This window comes from Halichondria panicea, chromosome 2 (genome assembly GCF_963675165.1).
Source record: "Halichondria panicea chromosome 2, odHalPani1.1, whole genome shotgun sequence".
NCBI classification, from domain to species: Eukaryota; Metazoa; Porifera; class Demospongiae; order Suberitida; family Halichondriidae; genus Halichondria; species Halichondria panicea.
The window spans coordinates 2908971-2927390 of record NC_087378.1 but is presented as its reverse complement, the minus strand read 5'-3'; the positions used below and the strand labels follow the sequence as shown (position 1 = coordinate 2927390).

General features: G+C 41.3%; 4 protein-coding genes across 6 annotated transcripts; 2 read left to right on the top strand and 2 right to left on the bottom strand.

Annotated features, from left to right (window-relative positions):
• Positions 1 to 37: 37 nt before the first annotated feature.
• Positions 38 to 2231, top strand: LOC135331936 (uncharacterized). 2 transcript variants are annotated; one of them, XM_064527241.1, is made up of 4 exons: positions 38 to 722; positions 838 to 944; positions 1026 to 1103; positions 1860 to 2231. In XM_064527241.1, exons 1-4 carry the CDS (start codon positions 113 to 115, stop codon positions 2067 to 2069), a joined length of 1005 nt encoding a protein of 334 aa, XP_064383311.1. In that variant the 5' UTR covers positions 38 to 112; the 3' UTR covers positions 2070 to 2231. The 2 variants fall into 2 exon arrangements, with proteins under 2 accessions (XP_064383311.1, XP_064383312.1); XM_064527242.1 differs by lacking the exon at positions 1026 to 1103 and having other exon boundaries at positions 41 to 722.
• Positions 2201 to 8253, bottom strand: LOC135331897 (uncharacterized). The gene is made up of 15 exons (XM_064527179.1): positions 8025 to 8253; positions 7714 to 7836; positions 6151 to 6270; positions 5778 to 5900; positions 5463 to 5585; positions 5199 to 5321; positions 4983 to 5068; positions 4885 to 4930; positions 4574 to 4707; positions 4181 to 4306; positions 3822 to 3939; positions 3461 to 3592; positions 3161 to 3289; positions 2732 to 2853; positions 2201 to 2355 (listed from the first exon to the last, which is right to left on the bottom strand). The coding sequence occupies exons 1-15, from the start codon at positions 8155 to 8157 to the stop codon at positions 2326 to 2328; spliced, it is 1668 nt and encodes a 555-aa protein (XP_064383249.1). The 5' UTR covers positions 8158 to 8253; the 3' UTR covers positions 2201 to 2325.
• LOC135331930 (U1 small nuclear ribonucleoprotein 70 kDa-like) lies at positions 8237 to 16692 on the top strand. 2 transcript variants are annotated; one of them, XM_064527230.1, is made up of 9 exons: positions 8237 to 8371; positions 8651 to 8785; positions 8945 to 8973; positions 9034 to 9180; positions 9299 to 9492; positions 9629 to 9720; positions 10953 to 11114; positions 11883 to 11990; positions 12070 to 16692. In XM_064527230.1, exons 1-9 carry the CDS (start codon positions 8328 to 8330, stop codon positions 12161 to 12163), a joined length of 1005 nt encoding a protein of 334 aa, XP_064383300.1. In that variant the 5' UTR covers positions 8237 to 8327; the 3' UTR covers positions 12164 to 16692. The 2 variants fall into 2 exon arrangements, with proteins under 2 accessions (XP_064383300.1, XP_064383299.1); XM_064527229.1 differs by having other exon boundaries at positions 8945 to 9180.
• Positions 12328 to 16586, bottom strand: LOC135331937 (cathepsin B-like). The gene is made up of 7 exons (XM_064527243.1): positions 16275 to 16586; positions 15074 to 15183; positions 14437 to 14466; positions 14272 to 14372; positions 13805 to 14020; positions 13519 to 13647; positions 12328 to 12587 (listed from the first exon to the last, which is right to left on the bottom strand). The coding sequence occupies exons 1-7, from the start codon at positions 16584 to 16586 to the stop codon at positions 12496 to 12498; spliced, it is 990 nt and encodes a 329-aa protein (XP_064383313.1). The 3' UTR covers positions 12328 to 12495.
• Positions 16693 to 18420: the final 1728 nt, after the last annotated feature.

Sequence of the window (18420 nt, the reverse complement as noted above, 5' to 3'; positions counted from 1 at the left end):
TTCAAGGCCGTATTTAGTGCAGTTGTACTTTGGTTGTACCATAGATAGTGGAGGGACAGTGGATTGCAGTGCACTTGCAACTCCAAAACCCAAAACAGCAAAACCACAAAATATGAATGTTGTGTACTTTGTACCAGCAAAATTAATGCTCAGAATCAGGCTCAGAATCATCATGCCAAAGACAAGAAGAGCAAGACTAGCTATGAAGGCAGGAAGAGGAATAAAGAATAAATCTCAGTCTGAAGATATGCACAATTCAACTGAGCCAGATATTGTCACACCTTCTCAAGAGGAGTCGAGAGTTTCGTACACTGCCAGCTTAGGCTCAACTCTAGTTCAAGAATTCAGATGTTCGTGCACTGAAGCTGTTCGTGAGAACCAAGAAACTTACGCAAAGTATGCCCAAGAGATAAAGAAGTATATGCGAAACCAGTTCGATTTCTTCGGTATCAAAGCGCCCCAGAGGCGGACTCTGCAGAAAGAAGTGATTGACAAGAACAAAGAGATCCTAAAGGATCGTGAGGTGTTGTTTTCTTTTCTTCGTGAACTATGGTTGCAAGATGAGAGGGAGTTTCAAGCATTTGGAACGGATTTTTGTCAACAATTCAGGAAGGAGATGCTTGGTATCACTGATGACCATTTCAGAGAAGCTGTGGCTCAGGTCGAAATGTCCATCATGTCCAAGAGCTGGTGGGATACAGTGGATAACTTAGCCTACCAAGGTGTGATATTGAGTGTATATTACTCTATCGGCACTGATCATACAACTGATATAAGACTCCAACTTACAATTATGTTGTTATTAATTTGTGATAAGATGCTCTTACCTGCATGCAGTGATTGGGTACTTCGTGAAGGAGAGGCCTGCCCTAGGGGTACCGCTGATGGACCAGTGGATTAATCATGACAATATGTGGCTAAGGAGGGTTGCCTTATTGCACCAGGTTGGGTGACGTTGTGTGCAGCAGTTTTTGCTGTACGACATAATTGTGGTATAAATTTATTGTTCATTGTGCTTTCACTAGCTGTACAGGATGTCATACAGGGCCCGGGGGATATCTCCCTCTAGCTCCAATTCCCCTCCCCCTAAAATTTGCATTCAGGTACATGTACTAGTTGTATGGCTCGTGAGTGTCCATAGCTGGTAATTTTACATACTAACAAGGGTATTGAAATAACAGTTGACCTTTTTTTTTTGCAAAATGTTCTGGTTACTTCTATTATTTCCCCCTCTACTTCAAAATCGTGTACGACACCCTGCTGTACAGTATTATGTAATTATTATAGGTAGAACTCTATACAGCCATGTTAACTGTAATTGATGTAATTACAGCGCCACGCCACGTCAGTATTAGCGGGTATAATTTTTGAGGGTACAAAACAGCATAATTTTTAAGGCCCTAAAAAAAGCGCCTACCGCTGCTGTAATTATTTTTTTCTGTCGCTTATAAAAAGGCTTGAGACATCAAGACTGTGTGTTCTAAAGTATCAGAAGTGGAGTATGGCTAAGAGTGCAATATGGGATGGCATATATTGCACTGAACGAGTAACAAGCAATGGCAAGGATACTAATTGCACGAGGCGTAGCCGAGTGCTATTAACCTTGCCAGTGCTTGTTATGAGTGCTATTAATCCCTTATTGCACGAGTAAGGCCATGCAAAGTCAATTTGTAGTTTCTCAGGCTATTATTCTTAAAATAGCAAGCAGATTGAGGCATTTGACATCATACAATATTACATCAATTACGGCATATCTATGAAATTACTGTAGCCATGCATGTGACTTTTGTCTGAACAGACAAATCTACATGGTCTGGTTCCATTTATAGTATCTGGTTAATTTTTGATAATTATTATAGCTAAACTGGAAGGCAGACACTGATGAAGACAGACTGTTCTCCTTGTGTGTTTGCAGAGCACATGAAAAAGAATTTTTCATCAGGAAGGCTATAGGGTGGGCACTCCGGACATACTCTCGGACCAACGGAGCAGCTGTGAGAGCATTTGTAGAGAAGAACAGGGAGTCCCTCTCTGGCCTGAGTACAAGAGAGGCTCTTAAATATTGCTGATAAAAATAATAGTTTCTGCATGTGGTCTCTATTCGTTTCAACTGTGTTGCTTCCTTATAGACGGCACTCTGTGTTATTAGTTAACAACCACTTTATTGTCACTAACGTACCGTGCTTTCATTTTCCATGTATGTAGAATCAATATCATAATTATGGTCAAAACTGTTAATTTGAGGCACACACAAATAAAAATAATGGTGTAAACATAAGCACAACACACACTGATAAAAATCTATCATACACAAGTACATTGTACTCATGAGAGAACACTTGTCCCTGGAGAGTCCTGCAACAAAAGAGATTTTTATGACGTAAACAGCTAGTTAAAAAAAATATGCCCCTTCTCATGCAGTCAGTCGTTTGTATGGTGTTGCAAAGAATAATACTGCTATATAGAGACTGGGAGGGGGTCCATAATCTATAAATAAACATGCACTTAGTGAATGAGAGCCTACCGTATAGCGGGTATATTTCGAGGGTAGAAATGTTCGCGGAAATGCCTTTAGAAAGGTTTTGAGAATAGCAGCCTTTTTGCAGCATGCATGCATGCGATTCGCGGTACATGCTTAATCCGCGAAAACCACGAACATTTATATCCTCGAAATATACCCTCTATACGGTATTTCCTAGTACATGTAGGTATGGAGAAGAACAATACTGACTTTTAAGTTGTTGAACGAAGTCTCAGCTAGTTGTGTAACTTCTATTGAGTTCCTGGATGTCTTGAGTTGCTCGACCATGGAGAAGAGGCTGGAGCGACGAAGCACCTCTCGTGTGTTTTTGCCTGGAGGGGGCAGAGTGTAACAATAATAAGCTACAGTACTTCTTCGATATAAAGCCCTCTCTAATAAAGCACCACCTGGACATTTCTATTTCTTTTTTGCATATATACACTAGCCTCGAAAACGTAATTATTAAAAAGCGGCCCCTTATTTAGAAGAAGTATATACGGTATATATGCACATTGTCTGGATTCACATCAAATCGTACATTGTCTAAGTATTACCATTGTCTACCAGTTGGACCCCTAATCCAACACAGATATAACATAATTAATACAACCAGCAGGTTGTAATAATATATAGGTATACCTCCATTAGAGAATTGAGCCAAAATCCACAGGGCAATGTGCACAAAACTAGATTCTCCAGCGTTTAAGAAGCGCTCAAGGAAGTCTACTGCTGACGGTCGGGTTTCTAAGAGCGCTGTGTGGTACTCCTCTGTACGTGTGTGTTTGTGGATGGAGAGCAAATATATAGACAGGGACGTAGGAATGGGGGAGTGGCAGTAGTGTGGGCCTGGTAGTTGAAGTGGTGTGGTGAGGAGGATTTACAGCAACTTCAAATGCTTGTCAATTAAGTTGGATATTCAAACATACTGTAGTCACTTACCACTAATGGCTAGATGGCCGATCACCCCGGCACAGTTGTACTGTACCTCTGAGTATGAGGACTCCGTTAGTGTCAGGAGGACCTTGTGAAAGTTACCACCATACAGCTCCATGATTTGTCGTCTAGCAGAGGCTGAAATTCATTTGTGAATTAATGAACATGATGCAAAACCGACAATTGATTCCATTGACAGTAGGCATAAAGGTTGGGTACGGTCTTGGTATCTTAATTTTTATGACAAGAAGAGGTCTTTCAATGGTGACCAATTCCAATAATTACGGCCGGCTAACAACAATGAAGAGACAAGGGCATCGATGGTGTTCTCGCTAATGAACACAGTTCGAGTGACAAATTTACTCACCATCTGATGCTAGAACAGCCAAAGCAGCGCTGACTTCAGAGAGCACTAACTCTGGGACATTTCGTGAGTTTCTCAATTGGTCAGCCAGTCCTACAAGACAACCAGCTGCTACAATTGCCTGGATACATGTACATAAAATAATTATGACATTGCAAATAAAATTATAACGTGTTAGTGAATGTGTAACTGAATAGGAGGAATAGTAACACAACTTTACTCTCGAATTGGCAAACACAAAATGGTTCCCAACACAATCATACTCCGTAACTTAATGCCTAAAAAGAATACAGGTTGAGTAATACACATGTATTAGAAAGGAGATCAAGTGGAAAGATGTTGCAATTCTAACTAGCACTTACTTGTGACTGTTCCTCAGCTGCCAGGTTTCTGAGAGTTCCGGCTGCATGACACTGTATCTCAGGGTGGTCCTGTTGTGATACTAGTGTGCCAAGGTCCTTCAGTATACCACTGCTCACTATTACCTCCTGAGGGCAACAAACAAAAATGTACCAGCTGCTTATGGTTATTCAAGAAGTGCTATGTGCACAACTCTATAACAATGCTTTTTTGTATCACAGTGTAAACAATTCACAACACCAAAGTGTATCTTTTGGTCATTTACTATTAGAGAAAATAAACATTGTCTTTCTACTGCAGAGTGTTTCAGAAAAACTGATCCAAATTGAACAAACATTCAGGACTATGTAGTACTTTTGCATGCTGTTTGTTATTCTCGTGTACAGTGTACGTACAGCATTTTCCCTGTGAATAGAAAGGTTTCTCACGGCCGCCACCGCAGCTGTGACCGTCTCGGCATTGCTACTTCTAACCAGCGGACAGAGGGCCACCAGACCACCAAAGTCTACAATCAGCTTCTGATTCTCCTCTGTGTAGGGTGTGGTATGGAAAGGACTAGGTATGCGAAAAGTTGACATAAGGAACAATTATATTATTGTGAGGATTAAAATGATCGTCACGAAAGGAAACATAAAGGCAGCTACATGTACATACATGCACACCAGTGCTCATAACTATATAATATGTACGTACACGTATACCTCACCTTCAGAAGCCAAGTTTCTGACTGCTAAGCATGCTTGGCACTTGACCTGTGAGATACAGTTCAGACAATGCTATGGAGTGTCAGAGACTACTACTGACCTTCTCCGACTCTGACTCCATTAAAGAAATAAGACTGGTCACTACTCGTCCATTCTTGACAGACATTATTTCCTTTCTATGGCTCTCTAAACAGAAAGCAACATTGTGCACCATCAACATACAAGAGAACGATCGTAAATCTCTATTTCTTTACGCACACTCCCATATCAAACACTTCTCAAGCACACAAATTAATATCTATTCACAGACGCTCACCATGCACAGCAATGTTACTAAGAGCAGCTGCACTGTAGAACCGAACATCCTCATCGGAGGACTCCAGGAGATGGACAAACACAGGCACTGCCCCAGAACTCACCAATGTCTGTCTGTTTGAATCTACACCAATGTGGACGAAACAAAGCAGCTCGTAAAGTCACAAGTCCACGTAAAATTTTTAATCTAACTAAAATTGTTCTCAAAGCACTGGTACGTTGTAAAAATGTACACACAAGTGTTCTGATGTAAGTGATGGCTGACCTATGTGAGTAAGGTTGAGCAATGCTCCAGCTGCATTCCTCTGCACTCTACCATCATGTGACTTGGTCAGATTGAGCAGTGGACCCACAGCTCCTTGCCGTACTATCTCACTCTTGTTTCTCTCTAAAGCAATAGCAGTCACGATAATAATTTATTATTATCATCATCACTTATATTGATGATTTGTTTGGAGGGTTTAGGTAGGGTCAAGGTAGGGTCAAAGTAAGAAAATGCCAGACATTGATATGGTTAATACGTACACCACTAACAACTAAATACACACGTTGCATATACATAACAAAGCATGGCACTGACCAGAAGTGGCTAGGGTAGTGATGCAGCCACAAGCATTACACTGGACCTCCGGACAATCAGAGCTGAGCAAGACAATCAGCGGTCGTAAAGCACCTGCCTCCACTAGCACTGCCTTGTTCTCAGCTAGTGTGAAAAAAGGAAACACTTCAGTTAGCAAAGAGAACAGATTCTATAGAAGTAAAATTAACAACTGGTGCGAATATTGTATAGGAGGTACACTATAGGGAGTCAATGGCCAGGTTTCATTGGACAGTGTCATAAATCATAAACAGGATGCTAAAACAACATAACCCTTAGTTAACGTCTGATGCATAACTATTCCTTATATATACAGACTAACTCATGAGTTAAGTTTGACATGTGCACCACTCACGGGGTCCATGAAGTGCAATGTTGCTGATGGCAAGAGACGAAGACTTTTGAACATCAATGTCCGAGGAGAGAAGAAGGTTGATTAGTGGCTCCAGCACACCCTCTGAGATTGGTTCTGTCACTGCATGTGTGTGTGTGTGTACGAGTGAGATATTGAGTTGATGGTGTACAAGTGGAACAAGTGGAAGAACTAGTGTTCAAGCTGGCGCTGTGCTAATGCCTCTCGCCATGATTTGCTTTCGCTCAAAAGTATAGAAGAGAAAGTATAGAAGAGGAAAAAGTGTATAAAATAATCTGTCTAAAACTGACTTGCAATTGTATAATTATGGTATCATTGTTGTGTTTTGTGGCTGCTTATACCAGGACCTCAAGGATCTAGGAAGCAACAAAGAAGAAGATTTTGTTTTCAATTAATTATAAGCGGAAGTGCATAATTATTTCATAAAGTTAGCTTATCTATATAAAGTCACTGAGAAGAAAAGACTTATTACATGCATCTATTGTTGTATTATGTGGCTTTAATACCAGGACCTCAAGAAAGAAGAAAATTGGATCTGTAGTTCATGCAGTGTATAATTATAATATTTAAGAAGAAAAGACTTGTGTACATACATATTGTTATCTATAGTAGTGTTTTGTGGCTTACCAGGCCCTCAAGAAAAATATGATTCAGCCAGAAGGATCTGGATCTGGGGAATGAGCGCGCATGCGCATTACATCCATAGGAATAATTAAAGGGTGTGTCCAAAGAGATCAATTTCACAAATGGCTACTGCTAGCTAGCTGTTTTAACAGGTATTTTCTGAGTCTTGTAGCTAACAAAAAGCTAGCGCTTTAGTGCAAGGCTAACTCATATGTTGAATAGAAAGTTTGTGCGGACAGATGATGCTATGAAAGATTCTGAAGAGACTGCAACAGCCTTCAATGTGAGTCAAACTAGCCATAACTCGAGAAAGAAGCTTTAGTTTGCTAATCCACGAATCAAAATCCAAGAGAACGTGGCTAGAAGCCTATAGAAGCTGTTAGTTTTCGTCGTATTGCAACCGTTGAGCAGTTACAGCTGGAACAGACACACACACACACAGACACACAGACACACACACACACACACACACAGTCAGCTTTACCGTATCCCTCGTGCGGCTACGCCTCGAGGCATAATTAAGATCTCTCTCACTAAATCTCTCTCACTAAAATCACCAGGTACTAAGTATAATTATAGCTTTACCAAATTAGTACTTTTAATACAAACAATCAACACTATTAAACCAGTCCCTATATGGAGAGTAGTAGGGACTACATATAATTATGCAACCCCAATGGTGTGGGGGTAAAGTTGCTAATAGGACTTGCATGCTGAGACAAAACCTCTTGATTTAATACCACAATAATTACCACAATGAACGGAGTACTTATTCATCGGAGAGGCTCTTATTACTTGCTAACTGGGTTAACCGATAACTGTGCGCATTGGGTGCATACTGTATTCTCTGAGCTCATAAAATACAGCATCCCTCACTAGCACTTCGGGAAACCTATTTCATTTCACTCTCATTTCACTCACATCTCTCACTGAGCTCTGAGAAGCAGAGTGCTGCCGATCTCTGCAGGTCAATGTTTTCAGAGTAGGCCAGGGTACACAGACTGAGCAGCCTATCATCACTGATGGTTGAGCTTGTGCTGCCCTCTGGAAAATAAGTAAACAGGAGCTAGGTAAGGCAACATTTTAATATGTACAGATGTATTAAATAGGTGATTTACAGCTTATAAACTACGAGCTAGTTGCAACTGCAGTTTGGAAACAACAATAAGTAGTAAACTACAGCCTATGCACCCAAGTCAACCTTCCCATAGCTGTTTTATACAATTCCATACCTTGCTCTAGGTACCTCAACAGTGTACTGACTGCCTCTCTCTCAGTGTCTCGCAGCAGGGGCTCTGTGGTGGCAGAGGTAACCATCCGGCTGCCTCTATTGACCCCTCTGCTGGTACCGATGCAACCACCCATGGGATCTGACCAGCTTCAATACAGTACAGTATATATAAAAGCGATGGCTAGTCGATCTTTGACTTTTTTATTGAAGCTCTGCTGGATGCACGTGATCTATCAATGTTTATGGTAAGGGTCGATGGATAAAAACCCAGGTTAAATGCTGTCCAGAGATCTGTCGAACAGCCATGTCAGGGAGACGTAGTAGAAGCAGATCACCACGAAGAAGGAGGTACGTAGATCTATGCTTATAATAGATAGAGCTGATCTATCTGTATTCTTATAGTCTCACTGAGACTTAACATGTCATGCCATGGATTACAGAGCCCTGTACACTATAGAGCACACCATTAAATTTTATGCTATGCACTTTTTAATAATAGGTGCCAGCAACTATGCACCACACAAGTAGGGATGCCCTGCGCAGCAACCCCCTCCCCAACATCTATGTCAGCTTTTAGCTAACTGGTTTCATTTAGACGTATATTAGCAGTTCTTTGTGCTTGTGCAGGAGGAGCTCCCATTCTCCGTACACTTCGAGGCGGCGATCTGACGGGGATGGTTCTCGATATAGTCGGAGGAGCGAGCGCCATGGTAGGGAGAGAGTGCCCAGCTTATCAGATCAATGGGCACATGACAGATACAGGTAAACTGTACCATACTGTGATACTGAAATAACTTCAGGGCTTATTAGATTCATGGCAGCCTTGTTAATCATGACAATACACCTTCACTTTTTGATTTACATTATTGCTTCTTGAAATCTAAAAGCAATGTGCACTATCTATTGCTTGTACATGCACAGGAGCCCTGGACACAACAGAGAGGAGAGTGGTGAGTCAAAGCCAGTGAATGTTGACCCTCCAATGGATAGCCACACAACTACACGACTAGACAAGTCTACAGACCAGGAAAACCATCAGGACAAATTAGGGGAAAGGCCATCGAGGCCAGAAAGAGGTGGTGCCAAAAGGCTGAACTCTTTTGTGCAGAAAGAAAAGAATGTTTTATTCCCATCTGGAAGCAACACTGTGAACAGAGGTTAGTTGCCATGGTAAAGATGTTACACGTCTACATTATGACAATAAAACTTACATAATAATATTATTAGCCTGTAACTATACAAGTGTGCATAATGTATGTTACTGTGTCCCCACAGGACGTGACAGGGTCCGTGACAGGAGTTGGCGTGAGGAACGTGGGCGTACTGAGGGGCGAGGTCAAGCGGGAAGACGCTCAGAAGGAATCCTATCGAGAGAGACTATGGAGGAGAATGGAAATAGAGGAGAGAGAAGACAATCGGAGACTTTAGTGGACCCTCAGGAAGTGCCCCGAGCTGGTTACTATTTTGAGGTCAGGTCAACTATTAGGGTTCTACACTAATTCCATTTCAGCTTACAATGTATATAGCTCCAAATAAGCTGATCAAAAGTAGTACATTAATTATCTTCGGTACTATAATTATATCGTGTGTGATTGTAATATACAGCATGATGATCGAGATGCCCCCCAGCCCTCACAGAACAGGACCAATTCAGATTCTCGAAGACAAGAGAGAAGGAATCAACACTCTCCAGAAAGGTATTATAACTTATGTTACTGTACGTAATGCACATGACGCAGACCCTGTTACAGCAATTATGCTAAAAAAAACAACTCTGAATTTTTCTGTTTTCCCCCACAATCCTTCCACAGATCTACCTAAATTTCCCAGTAAACTTACACAGATGACATACAGATGACATTGCATATACAAATGAACGTTACCGTAGTGCTAGAAATGTATGCGTGATACTATAATTCAGAGTTATATACAGGGGGGGGGGGGTGCTCACTCGCCCTGGGATTAGGCCATAACACACTGTGATACGGCCTCTGACACCCCAGCCAAACAAAGATCTTGTCTTATTAACAATATTACAATGTGAATACAGGACGAACTTTTAATTCTCTGTTCCATAGTTATGTCCAAAATTTTCACTATCTGTCTACGGTACACTTTTACAGTAGGACTCTCTCTAATCTAGCTCTCTGAATTACGATTTACCTCGATAATACCGGCCATTTTGTTTCGCATGGATTACTAGCTAGATATAATTGCTGCATAAAACTCACCTTGAAGTACGGCCTATTAATAGTATGGCTAAGAGTGCAATATGAGATTAATAGCACGAATAACAAGCAATGGCAAGGATACTAATTGCACGAGGCGTTTTATGAGCAATTTCTCTCTAATGTTCCAAACTACACTTTCCCAAAGGTTGACCGGAGTTTATTGTATTTGTTAATAATTTTGTAATTGTACCATCTATCATGGTACAACTGTCAAGTTATTATTTAAAGCATACCGTTTATCTCATACATTTTGTGAGGACTGCCGATTTGCCGTTTGCTAGCAAACATCGACACGGTGATTTGTGACATCACAAATCAAGGAAAATAATTGTCAAAAACTGCAATATAAATGTCAATATTAGACCTAAGTAAACAGTTACCGTATAGCGGGTAATTTTCGTGGGGTAAAATATTCGTTATTTTCGTGGGCAGGCTGACCTCCACGAAATTTATCGTAGGCGTGGCTTATCTGAACGTAGGAATGCCGTGCAGCCACGAGACTAAACGAAATTTTTACTCACGAAAACTACCGTTTCTCGAGTTGAACGAATTTTTTACCCCACGAAACTTACCCGCTATATGGTAATCATTTTCCTAGCTCAAGCCTACCTAATACATGAACCTAAATTATAATGTGCCAGGGCTTATAATTATACATGCGAGTTGCTAAACAGTTGGCATGTTTTTGTGGCTTGCAGGTGGACTAGAGGCAGAGACTCTAGGGACAGGTCTAGATCCTCATATAGAGGTAGGGACACTTGGGACCGGCAATCTGACAGACGTAGGGTGCGTGACTGGGGTAGGGATCCTCCAAGGGAAAGACTCGGCAGAGGCATTAATCGTTCAGACCGGAGTGAAAGGTGAGTTAGAACATGTGCACTTCATTTGTCAGGCCCTGGCACTTCTACATGTACATGTACCGATAGTCTTACAGTGGAAACTTAGTCCCATGCCTATCGAACATTTCTATTGTTGTTGTATAATGGATACTTTCCACGAAGATTCCAGTCTACTTTTTACACTATAATCACATAGTAAAAGACCAAGTTGCCGATTGCTCAAGCAACCAAAAATGTTGAGCATATAATGCGCCAGTCATGCATGCACACATCACCATAGTGAAGTGGCAATTCTGCTATATATAATGTACATGTATATATATATATATATACAGTGGAACGGCCATAAAACGGAATGAATTTGCTACAAATCCGCCAAAATTAGTAACCTAAAAATCTGAAAACGCTAAAATTACTACCCGTCTATAAATAGTAACGGTAGCTTTATCAACCTGGGCTGCTCTCCACAGCAGGTAAACTACAGTTAGTATTCTAGCCAGCTAGTAGGTGCCAATTTCCCCAGCCATATTTCAGGGTTATTTATTGGTATCAGTACAATATTATATACAATGGTGGCATCAGCACAAAATTAATGTTCTAAACTAGCTCAAGATACAACTACTCTTTGGACTGGATGCACTACAGATATAGTTTCAATCAGGATCTGAGCTCCTGGCCATTTCATAGCATGTGGTTGTGTCGTTAATGGGGATGTTCCACTGTAATTATACAAATCCTGTAATAACCATTACAGAACAGAGTGAATTGTTTGTCATGACACATGCACAGGAGACACAGTGGTGGCAGAGACAGGAGCCCAGTACAATGGAAGCACGATCTCTTTGAGACGGTTGACCAGCCCCTAGAACCTGAGCAGGAGGCTGTTCCTAAATGGGGGTAAGTTGTGACAAAGAGCAGAGCTCCAATTAATGTTACATGTCCATCATTACATGTCCATCATCACATGCATGTACAGATCCAAGACTTTGGAAGAGGGTATAGAAGACTTTGATATTGATGATTTGTTGTTGATGGACAATCCCATTGTAAAAATGGAACTTGATGTGTGAATCATACAGGTCTTTCTTTCATATTGTACATAATAATTATACAGATTCGACTATAGATACTCAATTAATCCAAGACTTTGGAAGAGGGTATAGAAGACTTTGATTTGTTGTTGATGGACAATCCCATTTTTAAAATGGAACTTGATGTGTGAATCATACAGGTCTTTCTTTCATATTGTACTTAATAATAATTATACAGATTCGACTATACTAAACACTCAATAAACATTTGTTCTTTTCACAAACTGTAAACTACAGGTGAGAGTACTCATGTACTTCAAGGAAACACTAAACACTCGTTAAAGTCTTACAAGTTATGTAAAGCCGCAAGCTTAAGCACTGTACTGTTTCGGCATTCCAGCAACAATGTTCATCTCAATTCCACAGTTTTCTCTTTCTTCACCACGGATGATGTTAAAGAAACCTAGAGAAAACAATATAAAAGAGTGATGAATGTTATGAGCTGATTAATTTCAGTCCGAGTACTTATTAAATTGTTGGGTGTGGCCAACACTCAATGTGCTGTCTATGGTGCTCAGGCTCCCAGTATTCTTCTACTTACCATGCATCCTAAAACATCATAATCATCGTGGGGTAAAAAAATTAGAAAACGGTGAGTAAAAAAATTCACTTGAGCGTTTTGGTAAGTCGCATCTACGGTTTTTTGAGGGAAAATTGCGTGAGGTCAGCTTGCCCACGAAAATTACCCACTATACGGTATGCTCTAGCTAGGAGTAGAACCAAGTTTAGCACAACCCTGAAGTTGTCAGCCACTCGGTACCAGCATAGATTGAAGACAGAGGGATTGGCAACGGAGGCAGTTCACATGATGCTTTTACATTGAGTGTACACAGATGGGGCTGAAATCATCTGTGTTTCACCCTAAAACTCCCGCGAAACTTATTGTGTTTAATGCATGCTTCTCAAAGGCCCCTCCAACATAATTTGGAAAGGAAGAAAACATAATCATGATTGTTGTAAAGTAGCTAGAGGTACAGAGCACGTTTTCATGCTTGTGTTCCTATAGCACCTATGATATAAGCTAAGGTCGTGTTACTAAGTAGTGTGCTGTGTGCCAAATGGCCTTAAGCATGAGGTTAAGTCGAGCAGACTTTTTACAGACAGCAAAAAAAAAACAATGCTCATGAATTATTCATGTTTAGACTCCACGTTGGGAGTAAGCCTCAATTAAAACCTCCCTCTCTCTTCAATCTATGGTACTGGTACCGTATGTTTAAACAATGCAGATTCTTATACCAAAATGGATAGTATGTACTGAACCCCTTATTTTTACGATTGTGGTAAAATTAGAGTACAAAGTTTGGCACAAAATGGTACAATACATTCCATCTCACCTTTGTTTCCCCAGTCGACATTCCAGGAGTTTGCAACGGTCCAGTAATCGGTGCCATTATCGGTGCCCCAGCCCAGGATCTTGATGGCATGGCCGCCAAGCTCTTTACCAGTGGTATGCTTGTACACACCTGAGAGAAATGAGTGCATTGAGTAGCTTGCCACCACATGGTTCAGTTATATACATAGAAAATGACCATTTGGGAAAAAGTAAAAAACCGGTTATATACTTATTTTTTTACGATAAAGGAAGGGCATCAATTATGAGTATAGAAAGTTTAAATGTACCAGATTTGTAGGAAAGGAAGTCCGCATAGACAGTGAACGCTCCCTCGACAGGGCCATTGGTCATTATCTCAGTCTGGATATGTTCCACTGCGGGACTGACGCCGTAGGAAGTGGCTCCGTAGTGCAAGTCCTTCTCAAAAGTAACGGTATAGCCATCCTCACAGGTCTTCTTGCATTTAGGAGTGCGTTCTTCTGGCCCACAAGGTGACTTGGTGCCTAAAAATGATGACACAATAACACTATATCGTACAGTAGATTATCTTCGGGGATTTTATTTTCGAGGATAGAGGTTCAAATGACCACACCCCACAGTAGAGGTCTTGCAATGCCGGAAATCAATCGCCAAAAACCGCAAAAATAACCAGCTAACTGTTGTGCTTGTTGAAATAGTATGGATATAGAGGGACCTGGTAAGTCTGGCGATCTACCTCACACTTAGCAAAAACACTGCTAGCACTATGACATACCATTGACATGGTGATCACATGATGGAACCTCGTATGGCTGACATCCCTCCTTGGAATTGTACTGCCCGCCAGTGACAAGACCATGACTCTTCCAGTAGCTCCTGGAAATGTAGGGCAAGAAAGGACGTAATTCACTGACAGATACTCCAGCACATTAGAACTTACCATGCTGCTTCTAGGTAGCCACCTCCGCATCTGAACGAAACACAAAAGTAGTAAAGTAGTATAATGAAGCAGCGTGGGGGCAGGTGCTGATGCCTCGGTGGAAGCGCCAAAGCTACTACTGTAATACTTTTTATACTTTTTTACACACATTATAATTATCATGATCAACATTTTTGCATGCTCAAAGAGTGGGTAATGATCGACCATGATTGCTTTAAAAAACGATTGATGCCAAAAGTTCAAGTCTAAAAACTAATGGCTGCATCAGCAGAGCCTTGCAGCTATTTCTCACTCTTGCAGCTACCAATAGCTAGCGTTCTAGTGCAGAGCTAACTCTAACTACTAAGTAGAGTAGCAACACTGTAGGTGAATAAGTTTTGCTAAGCACTCTTCTGAAAAGGCATTCCAAGTAAGCAAAACTAGGCATAACTCGAGAATGAAGCATTATTTTGCAAATCCACTCCAAGAAAACACGACTAGAAGCCTATAGAAATTCTTACTTACAGTTCATTGATCGTTCAGCAGCTGTAGCAGTACACACACACACACACACACTACCATATACCTCGCTTGCGCGTGCGCACTGAGGTATAATTATAGTAGCTGTACTCATGATTTAAATCAGATAGAGGCTCACCCATTGCCACACATTTCACAGCAAGAATTTAGCTCATTAGCAGATATGTGAGTTTTCTCTTGGAAATGGATACAGTAACGGTCAGTCATGGCCTCAACTGCACCAAAAGCCTGCACAGTCATTATCAATTCAGAGAGTAAATTCATACTTCGCAATAATAATTATACACACTCCCACAGTCGGCACACCGCGCCGGTTAAATAAACACGGTAAGTTCATTCGTTTTGCCTTAATTATAAATAACGATTTAAGGCACTGGGTAATTTTCTGACCAACAATAATTATTTTTATGTAATGTCCTAAAATGGAGGTCAAAATGCAGCCCCCACTAGCTTAGATAGAGTAGAGAAGGATTGGAAACGGATAGTACCTTCGAAGTACCATCCGTGTATCTCCGCGGTTTAATCGAGGCTTACTTTTTAACACGAGGGCTAAACATGAATGATTCATGGGAATTGCTTTGCTCTCTTTTAAGAACTCCACGAGCAGTGGAAAATTGAGCCCCTCGAAAATTTCGCGCTATACGGTATTCATTTTTTTGGGCTGGCTGTTTTGCAAATCTACAATTTCTGTTTGATGTTTTTTATGATAACAGAATTTTTTGGTAAGTAGCTAGAGGTACAGAAACATTGTTTTCACTATTTCAGGACGTTTCTGCACCAATAACACCTATAATAAATAAGTAGTATACTGTGTGTCATAGCCTGAAATATCAAACAGTAAAAAGTTCAGCAGCAGGATTCTCACACCTAGTAAGACAATCATTTGTATCTTTTTGGCCATTTTTTCCATGTACAGTAGGCGGCCTCGATTAACCTCGCAAGCAACGCAGATAGTTTTCGAGGCACTAAGTGTTTCCAATCCTTTTATCTATGGTGGCTGACAATAATCCACGTGGGTGTGTTGACCACGCCCCGTGCATAACCTCTACCGTATAACGGGTAATTTTCGTCGGGTAAAATATTCGCTATTTTCGTGGGCAAGCTGACCTCCACGAAATTTTAAGGTAGGCGTGGCCTACCGAAACGTAGGAATGCAGTGCAGGCCATGAGACTAAACGAAATTTTTACTCACGAAAACCACCGTTTTTCAAGTTGAACGAATTTTTTACCCCACAAAAATTACCCGCTATACGGTATTAATTAAATACGGTAACTATTAAAGGATCCAGGTAGATCTATAGGATGACATGCCAACTCACCCAGCAACTCCCACAGGAACCCTGGTCCCTGACCTCCAGTATGGAGGGGCAGCTTGCCCACTCGGTACGAGAATCGAAGGAGTCAGGGATATTTTTCAGCGGTGTGATGTCTTTTTCAGGAAGTTTGGGACCACCAGAGATAACTCCCATTTGTCTACGGATGGAATGCTCCGAGAGCCCTTCAAACCTTCGGTTGATGCCAGCCTTCCATGTTGTTCCCAAGGAATTAATGTCATCAGACATCTTTTGCTGGTCCATCAGCTCAGCAGAAGCTACTGCTAATAGAACAGCAACAATAGCTATCTTCAACATGTTTTCAACTCTTTGGGAAGTGAAGTAGATGTAGGCCTACGTACTTAATAACTCGCTGAGTAGCTCTGAAATTCGTAGCTCTTTGCATTAACTAACTGCAGGAAAATTATCTGCTGACTTAATAGAGTCATGTGAGGGATAATCCATTGCGCATGTGTAAAGCAGCTCTAAGCATCCAGTCTCATGAATCAGCCGCCCTTCTTCAGGTAGCTCAGATGGCCAGTGTGAAGACTTCCCCTGGACAACACAAAAACAGAAAAATAAAACAAAAAGTAAGGAGCTATGGCTAATTATAATAATTATCACATTATTGAGCTACTGAGGTTCGATTTAAATGATGAATCAGAGGAGCTGTTGATAACCAGAGGAGGTACGACATCCGCGTGTCTTTAACACACACATTCTGAACTTTGACCTAAGGAATGTGTGTCTAAAACGTTTCCTTTGACACGCGGATGTCGCACCTCCTCTGGTTGATAACTTCTGGTGGTAAAGAATTCCATTTCGGTATTACATCCAGAAAAAAGGAATGTTTGTGGGATGAGGTGCCCACATGTGGTATAAAGAGTATTTGGCTGTGCGGGTGACGGGGAGAAGGGGATGGGTGGGGTGAGAAGACAGAGGGAGGAATACAGGATTTGTTGTTGATGATTTTGAAGCATACTTTAAGTTTTTGGATATTCCTGCGGTCTTTAAGTGATTTGAGTTGGAGTTTGTTAAGTAGAGAAATATAGTCAGATTTCCATTCTTTGGTTATGATTTTACAGGCAAATGATTGGGTGTTCTCCAGTTTCTTGGTGAGTGTTGATTGATGGGATTCCAGGCCGATTAAAATGTTAATGTAGAACAAAAGGTGGACACATGGCCTATGGGTGGAGGAATTGAAGATTATCATCAATAGGTATCTCAAACCATAGATCTATGCTCAAACCCAAGTGAAAGAAGTGACCTAAAGGAAACCCTACCAACTAACCTAAAAAAATCTCTCACAATCTGCTCCGAGAAAGGCACCTCAAATTGGCTATCAGCTCTACCCATCACTGAACATGGGTTTGCACTACACAAAGGAGCCTTCAGGGATGCCCTTTGCCTCCGCTACGGTTGGCGACCACCAAACTTACCCTCCCACTGTGTTTGTGGAAAGTTCTTCACAGCTGAACATGCGCTTAGCTGTCCTAGGGGAGGCTTTCCATCGATACACCATAACGAGATTCGTGATAGGACTACAACCCTAATGAACGAAGTCTGCCACAACGTGAAAATAGAACCTGGATTACAACCTGTAACTGGGGAGCAATTTGAACACAGGACAGCCAATCGCGAGGATGGTGCTCGTTTGGACATTGTCGCACAAAGCTTTTGGGGAAGAGATAGACAGAGTGCATTTTTTTTTATGTTAGGGTATTTAACCCATACGCATCAGACCCAATGCTATAGAAAGAATGAGTTAGAGAAGAAGAGATATTACGAAGAGCGCATTAGGGAGATAGAACACGGCTCATTCACCCCACTGGTTCTCTCTGCTGCTGGAGGAATTGGCCCAGTCGCAACCATCGTCTACAAGAGGTTGGCATCTCTAATATCCGAGAAGCAAGGAAGACCATACAGTTCTACCCCCTCCATTGGGTGAGATGCAGACTAAATTTCTCACTGCTAAGATCGGCTGTAATGTGCATCCGTGGCTCCCGATCTACCTTTGCTTCCGAACCCAACACAGTCAGTACAGACTCTATCGACTTGGACGTCCACGAAGGCCAGGTGCAATCTTTTTATCTCAATCGTATAACAATAAACAGTCATGTATAACTTCCCTTTACAATGTATCGTCACACAC

Bases quoted from the DNA above. Each gene is read 5' to 3' on its own strand.
- LOC135331897 (XM_064527179.1), bottom strand. From the start codon at position 8,157: ATGGGTGGTTGCATCGGTACCAGCAGAGGGGTCAATAGAGGCAGCCGG. The intron at 4,931-4,982 runs GTCAGTAGTAGT...TGTATCTCACAG, and splicing joins TGGAGTCAGAGTCGGAGAAG to GTCAAGTGCCAAGCATGCTT. The intron at 2,854-3,160 runs GTATACCTATAT...TGCCCCCTCCAG, and splicing joins GGCTCAATTCTCTAATGGAG to GCAAAAACACACGAGAGGTG.
- LOC135331937 (XM_064527243.1), bottom strand. From the start codon at position 16,586: ATGTTGAAGATAGCTATTGTTGCTGTTCTATTAGCAGTAGCTTCTGCT. The intron at 15,184-16,274 runs GTGAGTTGGCAT...ATGACTGTGCAG, and splicing joins GTTCCTGTGGGAGTTGCTGG to GCTTTTGGTGCAGTTGAGGC. The intron at 13,648-13,804 runs GTACATTTAAAC...CATTTCTCTCAG, and splicing joins CTTCCTTTCCTACAAATCTG to GTGTGTACAAGCATACCACT.
- LOC135331936 (XM_064527241.1), top strand. From the start codon at position 113: ATGAATGTTGTGTACTTTGTACCAGCAAAATTAATGCTCAGAATCAGG. The intron at 723-837 runs GTGTGATATTGA...ACCTGCATGCAG, and splicing joins GGATAACTTAGCCTACCAAG to TGATTGGGTACTTCGTGAAG. The intron at 1,104-1,859 runs GTACATGTACTA...TAATTATTATAG, and splicing joins CCCCTAAAATTTGCATTCAG to CTAAACTGGAAGGCAGACAC.
- LOC135331930 (XM_064527229.1), top strand. From the start codon at position 8,328: ATGTCAGGGAGACGTAGTAGAAGCAGATCACCACGAAGAAGGAG. The intron at 9,493-9,628 runs GTCAGGTCAACT...TGTAATATACAG, and splicing joins GAGCTGGTTACTATTTTGAG to CATGATGATCGAGATGCCCC. The intron at 11,991-12,069 runs GTAAGTTGTGAC...ATGCATGTACAG, and splicing joins GAGGCTGTTCCTAAATGGGG to ATCCAAGACTTTGGAAGAGG.